The sequence below is a fragment of the Phyllopteryx taeniolatus genome, chromosome 5 (genome assembly GCF_024500385.1).
Source record: "Phyllopteryx taeniolatus isolate TA_2022b chromosome 5, UOR_Ptae_1.2, whole genome shotgun sequence".
In the NCBI taxonomy this organism is placed as follows: Eukaryota; Metazoa; Chordata; class Actinopteri; order Syngnathiformes; family Syngnathidae; genus Phyllopteryx; species Phyllopteryx taeniolatus.
The window spans coordinates 6,543,980-6,558,389 of record NC_084506.1 but is presented as its reverse complement, the minus strand read 5'-3'; the positions used below and the strand labels follow the sequence as shown (position 1 = coordinate 6,558,389).

Here is a 14,410-nt window from a genome sequence, read left to right as displayed (position 1 = left end):
GGGGAAAGCCGACTATCCCGAACCTTTACGTGTCCGGTGTTCTGTGTTGAGATTATCGGCAGGGGCGTGGCTGAAGGGCGGCCACTCCCAACGTGCGTTGGGAATAAACGGGGAAAACATTTTCCAGTTGATGTTCGAGCGACAACACACCCATCACACCAGTTTCCAAGGGAACCCATGAAATTTCAGGATTCGTAGCGCCGCCCGATTATCGGACCACACCACACACACACAATACTACCAAAACTATTAAATGCCTGATTTTGTATCGTCATGAGTGAGTTCTGCCACAGATCAAACAATATTTTAAGATTGGAAAAATCTTTGTTTGCGCCGGGCCCAATTGATGACAAGCGAGCTGCCCCTCGTCAAGTCACATGACCGCTCACCTGCCCCTCCTCCGGTGCAGCATCGAGGCGTGAAACAGTTCCATCCATCCATTTTCTGTACCGCTTATCCTCACGTGGGTCGGGGGCTGCTGGAGGCAACCCCAGCTCTCTTCGGGCGAGAGGCGGGGTACGCCCTGAACCGGTCGCCAGCCAATCGCAGGGCACAGAGAAACAAACAACCATTCGCACTCACATTCACACCTACGGGCAATTTAGAGTCTTCAATCAACCAAGCACGCATGTTTTGGCGTTGCGGGAGGAAACCGGAGAACCCGGAGAAAACCCACACAGGCACGGGGAGAACATGCAAACTCCACACAGGCGGGGCCGGGATTCGAACCTCGGTACGTGAAACAGTTTTCTGGGATAATTCTATGAGAAATGTACTTGACGCTCCAATTAGCACATGAAAGGTTTTGAGGAACAATGCTCGCTAGTGTATCTGCTGGCACGGTTATCGTTGGGATTCCTGATGGTACAGGCCTAAGCGTTGAAGCGGGGTTGATGGGAGTGTGTGTGTGTGTATGAGGGTCGTTGGGGGCGGGGGTGAATTCCCACAGTAGAGCATCACTTTGGGCAGCTGGTGACCTAAAAAGCTTCCCGAATAGTAAGAAGAATGAGGACAATTAAGCTCTTCTACCGCCCCCCCCCCCCCCCCCATCGACTAACCTCCATTTTGTCATAACAGATTACACACATTTGCTTGGCACAGCTGCTTTTTGTTATTCAACTGTAGGAGCTGCTCTTGACAGAATTGTTGCAGTCGGTGTCGGTTCAAAGATTGTGCCAAGTTGAAGCTCACGTTCCCTGACACACAAAAGCTGGACTGTTGTGCCCGATGTATGCTGAATATATGAATATGAAAGGCGAGAGAGAGAGAGAGTAGAGTATTGTTTAGAATTTCGTCTTTTTTTTTTTTACATAAACTTCGTGTCCAATATATTGTTTGGCATAAGACTGAGTGCTGAGATCCACCTCTGGCTCCCCCTGGCGGACGAAAACGTCCATTGCAGCTCTGGCTTGTGCTGACGACGGCACAACTTCCAACTTCTCCTCCAGTTACAAGTTGTTGCAACACAATGGCTGTACAGAATGTTTTTATCTTAATTACTCCCCCCCCCCCCAAAAAAAAGTGTAAAACAATTTTCCGGTCTGATGTACGCTTTGACGTCACCATGTAAGAATGAAGACTCAGGTGCTGAGATGTTCATCTCTGGCTCCCTCTGGAGGATAAAAACCTCCAACGCAGGACTGCAGCAAAACAAGTTGAATACGCCAACGTGACGTCAAGCCACCAAAGTTTTTTTGCCATCTGACCTTGAGTAACTTATTTTTTTCACTCCCTACATCGGAAGATGTCTTTTCCCAACCTCCACAAATGACACAATGTTAATTTAGAAGTGACGTCAATGGGAGCGTTGGCCATGTCGTCATCAAACGAGTTATTTCCGTTATTTCACAAATGGTAGCGTGGTGCTGCGTTCTCGAGGTGTGCATTGCTCATATTTCATGTTATTCGGCACAAACAAAAGATAAAGCTCACATTAGGTAATAACTTGCATCTCGCTCTGCCTCCGTTACATTTGACCTCTTAAGTCGGCCTAATATACTCTTATACCCACTATAAATGGATATGAGCCTTATAATATGCAAATACGCGTCACATATGGAGAAGTTTCGACATCTGAACATTTTCTATTCAACAACTGATGAACACTTCTATGAGTCAAGAAACTTGGGAGACTTTCGTTTTAAGCTTTTGTGTAGGCCGAAATCAAGTTGATCAAAAACGAGTCAGGCAGACGGACGGATTTGGGACGAATGTGTCAGTCCTATCCGAGCCAAATTCTGGTCGACACTGTCGGGCAGCAGCTTTGCATAGCAACTGGCACACGGAGATTTAAAAGTTACTGATGTTTCGCAAACACTCCGATTTTGATGAGAGATTTCAGGCAACTGAAACAAGATTGGGTAGATAAACTTTATTAACATTACATTTGTGCACGTTCATTCCTCAACTACAGGCACACTCCACAACTGCAACATTTTAGACCAATACAACAGCGCACAGACTAAGACGGAAATGTACTTTGAATTAAATAGTGGCACAAGAAAAGCCAGTAAAATGTGAACTAGGCACTAATAAAACAGTTAAATAGTAAAACAGTAGAGGACCGTGATTCGATGTCAACAGAATCAAAATGAGGTGAATTCACAAATATGAGAGACACACCATGCAGAAAACGAGGGACATCATCCCAACAGGGCTCCAAGCAAACTCGTGGCAGCGGCCATCAGCAGGAAGTACGAGCCCACCGACGGGCGACGCCCGCTCGAGCGACTCCCGGCGTGGAAGGGGTCGTCCTGGACGGCGTTGAACGTCTCGACCGAGCGGCACGGAGACTCGTCGTAACACATGCAATCGAAATGGCGGTCAAACCAGTCGATGTCGTCCCGGGACGGGCCGCCGCCGCTCACCGTTAGCGGGCCGCGGCGACGCTCGATGCGGTAGCGGCGCGGGTCCAGGTGGAGGAAGACGTCGTCGTCCCAGCGCTTGCGTACGCAGCGGCCCCGACTCTGGCAGAGCGCCTCGCTGCACAGCCTGCTCGCCGTGGAGATGTTGAGGATGTACGGGTTCATCACATCGACCAGGTGGCGCCGAGCGTCGAAACACGAGTCCTGCGGAAAAGATGACGTCGACTAAGGTAAACAGCCTGTTGACTTAAATTTTTGCGTGTCTTGCGAGCTTTTGTGTCAGCCAAGAAGCCCACCTGCACTCTCACCAGCCACATTAAAAACACATTCACTGCCATTGACGGCTTTAGAAGTCAAATATCCAGGTTAACTGGGAAGGCTGTCAGTCAATGCGTTTCTTCTGGAATGCGTCACTTTATAGAGTAAACAGTGTCGATTTCCTTGTCGTCTTGCAAATGGCCCAGTAACCCACAAAGATAATCAGGCTATTTTTGTCCCGATTTTGGCGCTTCCAGACCAAGGGCGACAAATGGCAGACTGTCTTAAGATCCTGTGGTGCGTTGAGGGAATTTGTCCTGATAATCGTGTCGACTATCTGAAATATTAAATCCCCCCCCCCCCCATACAAAGATTGTGTGTCGAGATCAGGGCACAACACAGGGCAACCAAACCTCTTCAAATCAAGCCTCACCTTCTCCGCAGTCTCATGAACCTCTTCAGTCGCTTGACCGCCCACCTACCACCTCATTCTCCAGTCAACATTAAGATCCTCGCTTGTAGTCATTCCCTTTGTGAATTCACAGGTTGAAAAGCCTTCTTGGAGTGCTGCTCGGAGCTTTTATTGCTTTCCTGCCCGCACTCGTATTTGCAGACATCGAAATGTGTCCCAGGGACTCTTAAAGTGGTGAAACCCGTGTCTGGTGGTATGCTAAGTGCTTTGCAAAGAGTCGTAAATCTGTGCTAGCATCACAAAATCACCGCCACACCTGTGGCCTGAGGGGGCAACTTGCTCAAACCTCTGACCCTAATACAGCAATCGTTTTCGTCGGCGCTAGTCTGCAAGTCCAAGTACCGGGTTGAGATTTAGAGGAGCGTCGTGATTTTGTACCTCGCTGTCTGTGACGTTCATGTCGCCCCAGGAAACCACGCCGGCGGCACCGAGTGCGGCCGCCTCGCCGATGGTGCTGACCAGATCCATCTGCGAAATAAACAAACCAATCAGATGGGACCGGGAACCGACATTCATTTTTGTGACATCCTCACCTCCGACATGTATTCATCCGTGCTGTCCTTGTAGACTGGACGGATGTAGGCATAGACTGGGACGGAGTACGAGCCGTTGGCAAGTGTCGAAACTCTGACGGCTTCTACCATACGATGGCGCACGAAGCGTCGCGCTTGGGCCGAGTCCCGCAGCGCCACCTCCAGGTAGATGGATGGGTAGAGAGCGGTGGACGCGCCCCAAAGCCACAATAGCTCATCGTTGCGCTCCTTCTCGATGTCCGGACACTCGCCGGTGAACTCGTCCATGTCCTGGTTGGAAGGTTGCAAAATTTGCAGAATTCTCAGTTGCAAACTTCCCGTGGGAATTAAGAGGAATAGATCGTTTCACCATGACATCGCACAATTTACGACGTGCACTTGATTCATCCTCCTCGCCCACTGCTTCAGCTCAGTTAATTCAAGATCGGGTTGGGGTGAAATTAATCTGGTGGTGCAAACCCTTAAATTTCTATAATCATTTTCAGATCACAGGTAGTCAATCACATTCTGCCACCCAATTTCAAATGTATTGACAACCAGAAATTTGCCAAAACCTTCTGCGCTTTTGGAAGCCTACCTGGTTGTAGTCATAGTTGTAACAGTCGGGGTACAAGTAGTAGCCCCACAGCCGTTTGGGCCTCAGCCGCTTCCCGATGTGCAGCGAGCGCAGGAAGTAGCGTTGGGCGGCGCGCTCGAACAGGATCTTGGCACGGTCCTCCGCCTCGTCGTCGGACAAGCTGGCGTTCCTGGCCTTAACCCTCTCGACGGAGATCTGCCGGTAGATGTCTTTGCCGCCCCAGTTGCGGACCCACTGCGGGCGCCACTCCTCCAAGTCCAGCACGGCCAGGCCCGGCTGGTCGACGGGGATGTAGAACTCTATGTCGTCCTCTGCCAGCTCACGGTGCTCCTTGAGATCCACCAGCTGGGGCAGGCCCTCGTCCACGAACTCGCCCGTGTCCTCGTCCACGTACGGCACGATCCCGAAGCGGTCGTTGTAGAAGATGGAGATGCTCTGGTCGGTGGCCGACTTGAGCGTGCTGCTCACCAGGTGGAAGTGCGACAGGTCGAGCGGGAGGCCGAAGCGACTCTCGCACAACTCCGTGGGCGCGTTCCACATGAACAGGAACGGGTGGTCGGACTTGACGGGCGGGGACGTCCACCGGGAAGCCTGACCGGCGCCCAGCAACAAGAACTGAATGACCAGGCAGGCCACATTCGGGTTCATTGTCAAGCTGTGCACAAAAACGACAACAATCTCAGGGCTCGGTCCTTCGTCTCTGCGTTGTTTACTCTACCGCGTCTTTCCCAAGGACATTATTCAGAGTGTTTTTATTGTTTTATTAACTTTAAATAGAAGCGTTTGTGTCCAGTCACCATTGTTTTGCCTTTTCCTCAAATGACTTTCTTCAGGCATCTGATCGGTTGAACATTGTTATAGCACCACGTTTTTTTTTTTTTTTTTTTTTTTGTTTTTTACCCCGCAGTTAGAAAAATCCTGATGGCGCACTTTTTGTCGTACATGTCAGAACATCGAGAGTTGACAAACATGTATTTTCACATACTTTGCGCCTCTGGCTGTTTTTTTCCTGAATGAGTTTTAAATTGGTCAGATGTAGGTATTTTATGTGCCTTGCTAAAGTAAAACAAAGCAAATGACTCAGCACGTAGAGATGAAACTCAAAATGAATTTTAAAAAAAACAAAAAAAAAAAAACATTTGGGTTCCAAGTAGACTGCGTGAAAACATTTATTGTATTGGCGAACGTTATCGTTGCACGCGTCTCCAGATCGTAGGGAACGTCATTTGGTTTTCCCGTTCAAATGCTCCCATTGACGAATTTTCCATTGCAGTTAGCCTGATCATATTAGCCAACGGGTTTTGGCGCCAACGTCGGACGCTTTAATCAACCCTGTTGAGTTTCATTCGTTGAATATATTCGACATTTTTATTGTAGCTCAAGATACAAAGTTCAGATTAGCTCGTCACACATCGATATCATAACACCCAAGAGCCCAGTCAGAATTTTACAATCTTAAACTTGGAAAATTGGTTGTCTCGTCATTTTTTTTTTTTATGAGAAAATAACTGGTCACATTGCGAAGCACGTGCCCATCCTGACAAGTCGGGGATGCGCGAGCCTCCCAACGCTCCACTCGTTAACTAAGTTAACTTCAGCACCACCAACCTGCTGTTTTGTTTCCCGGGGACCACCTGCGCGAAGACCGTTCCTGGATCGTTTGCCGGGACGTCCTCGACGTTCCCAAAAGGAGAGACGAGCTCCCCGCCTCAGAGGAGGAGGAAGTTGTTTGGAATGACGAGCCGCCACGGGACAGACAAGGTGCGGACGAGTCAGGAATGTTGCGGAACGTCAAGTTTGGTCAACGCCGCCGAGGAACAGCAAGTCCGCCTGGAATCGGGAGGGAAAGGAAAACGTCGGCAAATCAATTGACCTTCCTTATTCAACAATGCATCTGTAAACATTTGTCAATTTCTTAATGACAGAAGAAAAAGCACTAAATTCACCGATTAGAATGAAGCAATTATGCATGTAGAATACATTTACTAAAAAGGAGTCAGCGTTAAGTTATGCCAATTCTCTTTTTAATAACTAATATTTATCATTATAATGCCCTAATTGTTCAAAAAAAAAAAAGAAAACCCTGTCAAAATAGCTCCCATTTGTAAATTGTATCATTTATATGTAATTAAAAATCAACCCATCGTTAAGTAAAATAAATGTAAATTTTAGTTACTAACCAGGCAAGTGACATTAAAAAGCCAATCATTTTTATTTAAATTGTACTTAATCATATTTAGTTGATTAAAATAGTATAAAAATATCCAAAAAAATCCATGTAAAATTGTTCAGTGTACAATTTAACACCCTGTTGTGATAAAATAATTCTAGAACTTTTAAATTGTATTACTCATATTGAAAATTAATCATTTGTTTAATGAAATGTAATTTACTCAATGTAGTTGTAAATTGTACCAAGTTTTATTTTCATACTATAAAATTATTAAACACTTTATTTTATTATTGACCAACAAGTTTAAGTGTATTAAGAGCAAACCAATTTTAGTTAAAGAAAAAAAATTAAATACAATATTCCAGTTGTAAATCCTTGGCGGTCCCAGGGAGCAGAGAATTATATTAAAACAAAAAAAAAATAAAAAAAAAAAAAAAAAAAAAAATTAAAAAAAAAATATATATATATTTTTTTAATTTTAAAAGATTTGCTTTGCTATTTGGCGACAGAGAGACTTTGTCCAATTGCTCGCATATCTGGAACATGTAGGAAAAGTGTCGGTCGTCATCGTTTGGCAGGAAACTCTTGATCGGTGTGACACCTTGACAAAAAACATTTCACTCAGCAACACGAGTTTCACTTAGCAACATACAATTTGGTAGACATGTCTTCCATTAGTAAACCCACACACACAAAGAAAAAATAAATTAAAACAAATTCAAAAAAAGTCTCAGGAAGCCTTGATTAAAAGACAAAAGCTACCTTTTTGCTTCAAAATTGGGCCCGCAAAGCCATTTTAATTTTTAGCAAGATTCTCATTTTAGCCTGAAAACGTGAGCAAATCATCAAGGACACATGAGCAACACCACCACGCTCGTTTTCTTCAGCTTCATTTCGTATCTGAACCAATTCAAGGAGCGTTCGGTTGGGGTTCTAACCTTAAATCAAAGACAAACCGACATTATATCGAATCACTGCTCAAACTGTCCAATCGTCAGTAATTGCCACCCACCCACCCACACAGTTTAAGGGCACACAAAAGACTTTCTCACCTCTGTCGTCCCCTCTCCTCTCCTGTCCTGTTCCGACTGGCTGGCTGATGATTTGGATGGTAACTAAGCGCTTCCAACTAGTTGAGCTTTGTGACACAGCCTCGTGTCATTGGTCATTGGTCATCAGACATCAACATCAAAAACATCCATCCCTTCATTTCAGAAACTGCTTATGACATCCTCACCTGAAACTGAGTCAGACGGCTTTGTAATTTGTCTTTTCTGTCCAGTGTGTGTGCCCAGATTGTAAGCAGGTGGGACCTGCTAATTGGCCGGCTCTGCCTGATTGCCGCCACAGGATTGGTCAGAGGACGGGAAGGACAGTGATTTGCAATCTGGGGCTCTGTCCGATCAGCCCCCGAATCCAAATGGACTTTTGGTAGGTCTGTCTATCATGAGTTGACCCACCAAAAAGTCTCCAAAAGCCACACATGAAGGATTCCAGGGATCATTTGGAAAATTCATCCAAATCCATTTTGCTTTCGAGCGGCCATTTTAGGCTCCTTTGGGCCCCTTTGCAGGTGTCTTGCCTGAGAGATTTTGTCTTGATTGCTCTCAAACGCGAACAACGCTAAATTGGCCAACATGGGAGTTTTTGTCTTTTTCGTGTGCGCGTGGCAAACAAAAAACAAACTCATGTCTACATTGCTTTTGATAACATTTGTATTTTAATGCAAAGTAACACAAAAATGAAATGCATGCTTTTTAATAATAAACACAGAGCACAGTGGTACCTTGACTTACGAGTGTAATCCCTTCCATGGCCGAGCTTGTAACTCAATTTACATTTTCCCATTGGAATTAATTTAAAAAGCCATTAAGCAATTCCAGCCCCCCCCCAAAAAATGTCCCCATTTTTTGTTACATGTTCAAAATGAACAAAAAAAATGTCATTGTAAAACATAACAGAATGTCAAGAAATAATCGGTTTTATAAATTTGAACTCCCACCACCGAGTCCTGCCGCAAATCGCCAAAAAACAGCAATGTTTAAAATGATCTACCAATGCCGCAAGATGGCAGCAAAGCTTTATGTTTGTCTAAATGAAACCCCTTAACTCAATTCAACATAGTTCCCTGGCACCAATATGCCACCGGATGGCAGTAAAGGGCTACTGCTGTCTGAATGAAGCTCCTCAATTGCGGCTCTCCTTGCCCACATGCCGGGGCATCGCACGAATAATCGTACGTCACGGTACCACTGTACAGTATGTTGCTGTGCTGTTTCATTCCTCCGGCTACCAGTTAATGGGCGCTGCGGTGCCACCTCACACCCTGATGAGCTGGATACCGGCGGGCGGCGTGAGTCGCGGCTCGCAGTCTTGTCCGCCGTAGCACTGGCACGTGAACTTTTGGGCCCAGTCGTCCAGGTTTTGGGCGGAAGGGAGGCCCACCGCCACATACTTCCTGTCGGCGCGCAGGATGCCGAAGCGGCCGGCGTCCAGGTGGAGGTAGACGGACGAGTTGAAGGTACGTCGGACGCAGCGGCCGCGCCCCTGGCACAGGGCGCGGCTGCACAACATTGCTGCCGCCGTCACGTTGGCTAGGTACGGGTTGAGCGTGGACGTCAGGTAGTCCGAAAGCGCCTGGCAGGATGCCTGAAAGGAATGCAGAGAGACTGGAAGACCCACAGAAATAATGTTTTCTTTATTTTTGCATAGTTTTCCATGGGCGGCACGGTGGACGACTGTTGAACACATCTGCCTCACAGTTTTGATGACCGTGTTCAAATTCGACCTTGACTGTTTGGAGTTTGTCCCTGCGTGGGTTTTCACCGGGTACTCCTGTTTCCTCCCACATCCCAGAAACATGCATGGTAGCTTAATTGAAGACTAATTTGCCCGTAGGTGTGAATGTGACTGTGAATGGTTGTTTGTTTACATATGCCCTGCTATTGGCTGGCAACTAGTTCAGGGTCTACCCCGCTTCCCGCCCAGAGTCAGCTGAGATAGGTGCCAGCATGCATACCACCCGCGTGAGAAGTAGTATGGAAAGTGGATGGATGGATGGATGCATAGTTTCCCCACGTTAACGTGTAATATCATCAAATAAATGTAAATATCAGAACCCAAGTAAACATAAAATCCATTTAAAATGGTGATTTCCTTTCTTAAGGGAAGAAAAACTTCAAAGCTACCTGGGCCTGTGTGAAAAAGTAATGGAACAGTGGTAAACCTTCCCAGGAGTGGCCGGCCTACAAAAATAACGGGGACGCCTCATCCAAGAGGTCACAAAGGAATCCAGGACAACTTCGAAACAACTGTTGGGCTCCCTTGCTTCAGTAAGGTCAGAGTTCATGACACAAGAAGGAGGAGACTGGGCAAAAATGGCATCCATGGCAGAGGTCCAAGGCCAAAACCATTGCTGACCAAAAAGAATATAAAGGCTTATCTTGCTTTTGTAAAAACAAACATCGGAATGATTTCCATGACTTTTGGGAGAATATTATATTTACTGACGAGATGAAAGTTGAACTTTTTGGAAAGTGTGTTTCGTTACATTTGGCGTAAATATTGCACAGCATTTCAGAAAATGAACATCATACCAACAGTCAAACGTAGTGGTGGTAGTATGATGGTGTGGGGCCGCTTTTCTCCTTCAGGACCTGGACAACTTGCCGTAATTGATGGAACCATGAAGTCTGCTCTTGACCAGAAAATCCTGAAGGAGAATGTTCAGCCATCAGTTTGTGACCTCAAGCTGAAGCGCACTTGGCTAACGATTCAAAACACACCAGCAAATCAACTTCTGAATGGCTTCAAAAAAGGTTTTGGAGAGGCCTTGTCCAAGTCCAGATTTGAATAAGATTGAAATGCTGTGGCACCAGTTCATGTTTGAAAAGCCTCCAGTGTTGCTGTATTCAAACAGTTGCGCAAGGAAGAATGGGACCAAATATCTCCATATAGATGTGAAAGACTCATTGGCAGTTCTGGAAAACGCTTGATTTCAGTTGTTGTTGCTGAGGATGGCCCAGGAATGCAGCATAGAAGCACGGTAGCATTTAAAGTGTGTCACTTTGTGTCGTCTGTTGCATATTTCCTTCTAAGAGCGGAACTACAAATGTCACAGGATCATTTGCTGATCCATAGTGGTGGACTAAGGTTGCTTGCTTGTTGCCATGGTTACCTTGTCATTGTAGTCTCTGCCTCCGCCCCACATGACCACGCCGGCGGCCCCCAGGGCGGCCGACTCTCCCACCGTGCTCACCAGGTCCGCCTGGGAAGTCAGTCACACTCCATTTGTTTTTTTTCCACCACAAAATAGATAGTGTTCAGACTTTCACACAAAACACCGCAAACGCGGAATATACCGTAACTGTGCACTTTCACACACAAACACTTACACTCAGAAAACATTAGTCTGGTGTGATGTATAAGTTTTTTGTCTGCTTTCAACATAACAGGGTGGGAGAAGTGATTGTTAATTATGAAAATTCACACACTGTCCCGATATTGCAAAATACCTTTTCACACAGTGAACTTCTACCTCTGTTAGGGCTCCGATATTACTTCCATAGGTGGAAAATTGCTAGGTGCAATTCGTATCATGGCATTCATACAGAACAGCAGTGGGGACAAGGCGACACCAGCATGATCACTTCTCACTCACTAAAATGCATATATGCTGGCTCTGATGGGCAGAAACTGTATTAAAGGGGCTCCTGATACGACACCTTAAGCCAGTAAGTTACTCGCTCCATTTTGCACCTTCAGAGGTAGTATCAGAGGCAGGAAAGGGGCTCGTGTGAAAGGGGACAACGGAAAGCCGTCACACGGAGAAACGGCTTTGATGGACAGAAACTCTGCGTGAAAAGGGCTGCTGACCCCATAAACCAGGAGGTTAGCCCAGAACAATGACGACATGAGGGGAAAAGCTGAGCGGGACAGGCAGTGGGAAAGGGGGCTAAAGCAGCAAGACTCACCGGGGTCTCAAATATCCTGTTCTGGCCTCGATACAGGGGTCTGGAGTAGACGTAGGTGGGCACGGTGTACGGCCGTTTGGGCAGGCCCGCCACCCTCAGGGCCTCGCGGACGCGATACCGCACATAGAGAGCTGCCTGGGGGGAATCCCTCAGGTCAGGGTGCAGGTAGACAGACGGGAAGAGGGCAGTGCTGTGCTCCCAGAGCCACATCAGCTCCTGGTTTTGCTTGCGGGCCTTGGTAGAGCACCTCCCCGTGTAGTCGGGCCGGTCCCACTCGTAGTTGTAGCAGTTGGGGAACAAGTAGAATCCCCAACGGCGGCTCGGACGCTCCCCCACCCCGAGCTCGATGGTCCTCTCCATGAAGTTCCGCCCGGCCCTCTGGAACTGATCCGCGGCCAGCTGCGAGATCTTCCTCAGGGACAAGAATGGGGAGGCTTGCAGGGTGTTAGCGATGGACAGCTTTTGGTAGATCCGCTTTGCGCCCCAGTTCTGGGCCCAAAGGGGGCGCCAGGATTCCCAGTCGATGACGGCGAGGCCCGGGGATTCGTCCTCAGCTATGTATCGCTCGATTTGATGCCTCGCCTTGAGCAGGTGCGCCTGTCAGGTTGCCGTTTTGAGGGACGCCGCCTGCGCGCCGTGTTTGCCTGGCCGGGTCAACCTTGGGATAGAAGCCCAGCCGGTCCTCATAGAAGATGGTCAGGAACTGGCCCGGAACGGAGGCCGGCGTGGTCACCGCCTGAAAGAAGTGATAACCAAACGGAGCTTCACGAAGCAACTCGAAAATGCAATTTCTGTAGAAATTGCAGGTGAATGGTGAAGAGCGGATGGTGAATTGAAATACTGTGGAATGTATTGAATTGTTGAAATGTTGCATGTGAGACACTGCTGGAATGGTTTAAATCAGTCACAAAATGATGACAAAAGGACGAACTATAATTATGTAAAATGTCTGTCAATTTGGGGGGGTGTTTTTATAGCTCTGTAGCTTACCTGGAAGGCAGCAGTGTCCAGCGGGATGTCCAGACGCTGACACTCTTCAGTGCGAGCGTTCCATACGGCAACAAAGGGGTGCTTGGGTATCAGGGGCGGCTCTGTGGGCGGCAAGGTGGCGGCCGTGGGGGTGAAACTCATGATGACGCAGGACAGGAAGTGCAGGAACATTGTGATGTTCGGGACTAAGAAAGGAGAGTAACACTTTTACATGGTCCCAAATCATCTCCAAAACGTCTTGTCTCTAGATATAATTTAGTGGTGGTTAATTTTATGGACCTGGGTTACCGAGTCACTTAGCTTCATTTGAGTCAGAGTTGTTGACGCTGACTTGAGTCAGTAAACCAAAACATCAAAATTTCCTGAATCGGCTGCGGTAAGGTCCGTTAACAGGAGGCAGGGAACCGATACAACCAGATCATGTGAGTTGGCAGTCAGTCCACTAAGTCAGTGAATCATTTGAGTCCCTGGTCTATCCAGTGATACTCCTCGCTGGGGTCAGTGAACCGCTACTACATCCGAATCATCTGAATCTCGTCGTCGAGTCATCTAACTGACACATTGAAATAATCGGAGTCTGTGGTCTTTCTTATCAGTCTGTTAACTCAAGTCAGAAAACTGACGCAACCAAGTCATTGTAGTCCATGGTCCTTGATGATCTAAGGCTGTGAAGATGAATCACTAAACCGATACAACCGAATAATTTGTCCAAATATATTTTATTTTAAAGACACACACAAGCACAACCGAATCATTTCAACATTGGAATCTGCTTCGTTTCTAGTAAATCCGTCAACAGTGAGCCAATAATACTGAATCTCTTCTATTGTGATTCTTCCAAGACAAGGCAGTGAACTGATACAACTGAATCATCAGAGTCCATCAAGAAGTCTGTGAACCAATACAACCAAATCATCCAGCAGCCAACCAAGAGGACTCATACAAGGATCCTGGCCAATGGAGACCTTGGACTCATGATTCCTGATTCAGTATAAATATTTAAATCAGGGCAATTCAAGACCCGACCTTCTTGTATAAATGCCACTTCGACTGTTACAAGTTAAAAATGTGAAAATAGCAATGAATTATCACATGATAGCGTTTTGTTAATGCGTTTCAATATTAACCTGATAAAAGTCCAAATAAATGACTCAAATAGATTTGATTAAAAAAAAATAAAAAATCACAATATTGCTTGATTGTGATTGTGCGAGAGAGGTTGTAAATATAAATATAATAATTACAATTGATCATGGTTGAAATAGTGCAAAAATAAGATGGTACCTGTGTCTCTTCTGTGTGTGAGTGAAGTGTGAATTTCACTCTTCGGTTCTTTTCGGCTACTTGTCGTGTGAAACAGGAAACCGCACATTCATTGGTTACCTTGCACTAACTGCACTGCGCTAACATTCTTTTGTTTATCAGTCATCGTCCATCTGGTGTTGGTTGATCACAGCTTCCACTTTTCTACAATCACCCCCCCACAAAAAAAACAAAAAAAAAAACAGAAAAAACGGTTTAGTCATTGACATAACACTTTTTGCCGTTGTACGGTCGTTGAAAAAAGGAC

At 46.5% G+C, this 14,410-nt stretch overlaps 1 protein-coding gene and 1 pseudogene across 1 annotated transcript; both read right to left on the bottom strand.

Moving 5' to 3' along the window:
- Positions 1–2,356: 2,356 nt before the first annotated feature.
- Positions 2,357–8,143, bottom strand: LOC133477938 (hyaluronidase-5-like). The gene is made up of 6 exons (XM_061773310.1): positions 7,930–8,143; positions 6,313–6,534; positions 4,705–5,359; positions 4,128–4,397; positions 3,973–4,062; positions 2,357–3,068 (listed from the first exon to the last, which is right to left on the bottom strand). The coding sequence occupies exons 3-6, from the start codon at positions 5,350–5,352 to the stop codon at positions 2,643–2,645; spliced, it is 1,434 nt and encodes a 477-aa protein (XP_061629294.1). The 5' UTR covers positions 5,353–5,359; positions 6,313–6,534; positions 7,930–8,143; the 3' UTR covers positions 2,357–2,642.
- A 431-nt stretch (positions 8,144–8,574) lies between these two features.
- LOC133477939 (hyaluronidase PH-20-like) lies at positions 8,575–14,339 on the bottom strand (annotated as a pseudogene).
- Between the last annotated feature and the right edge of the window lie 71 nt (positions 14,340–14,410).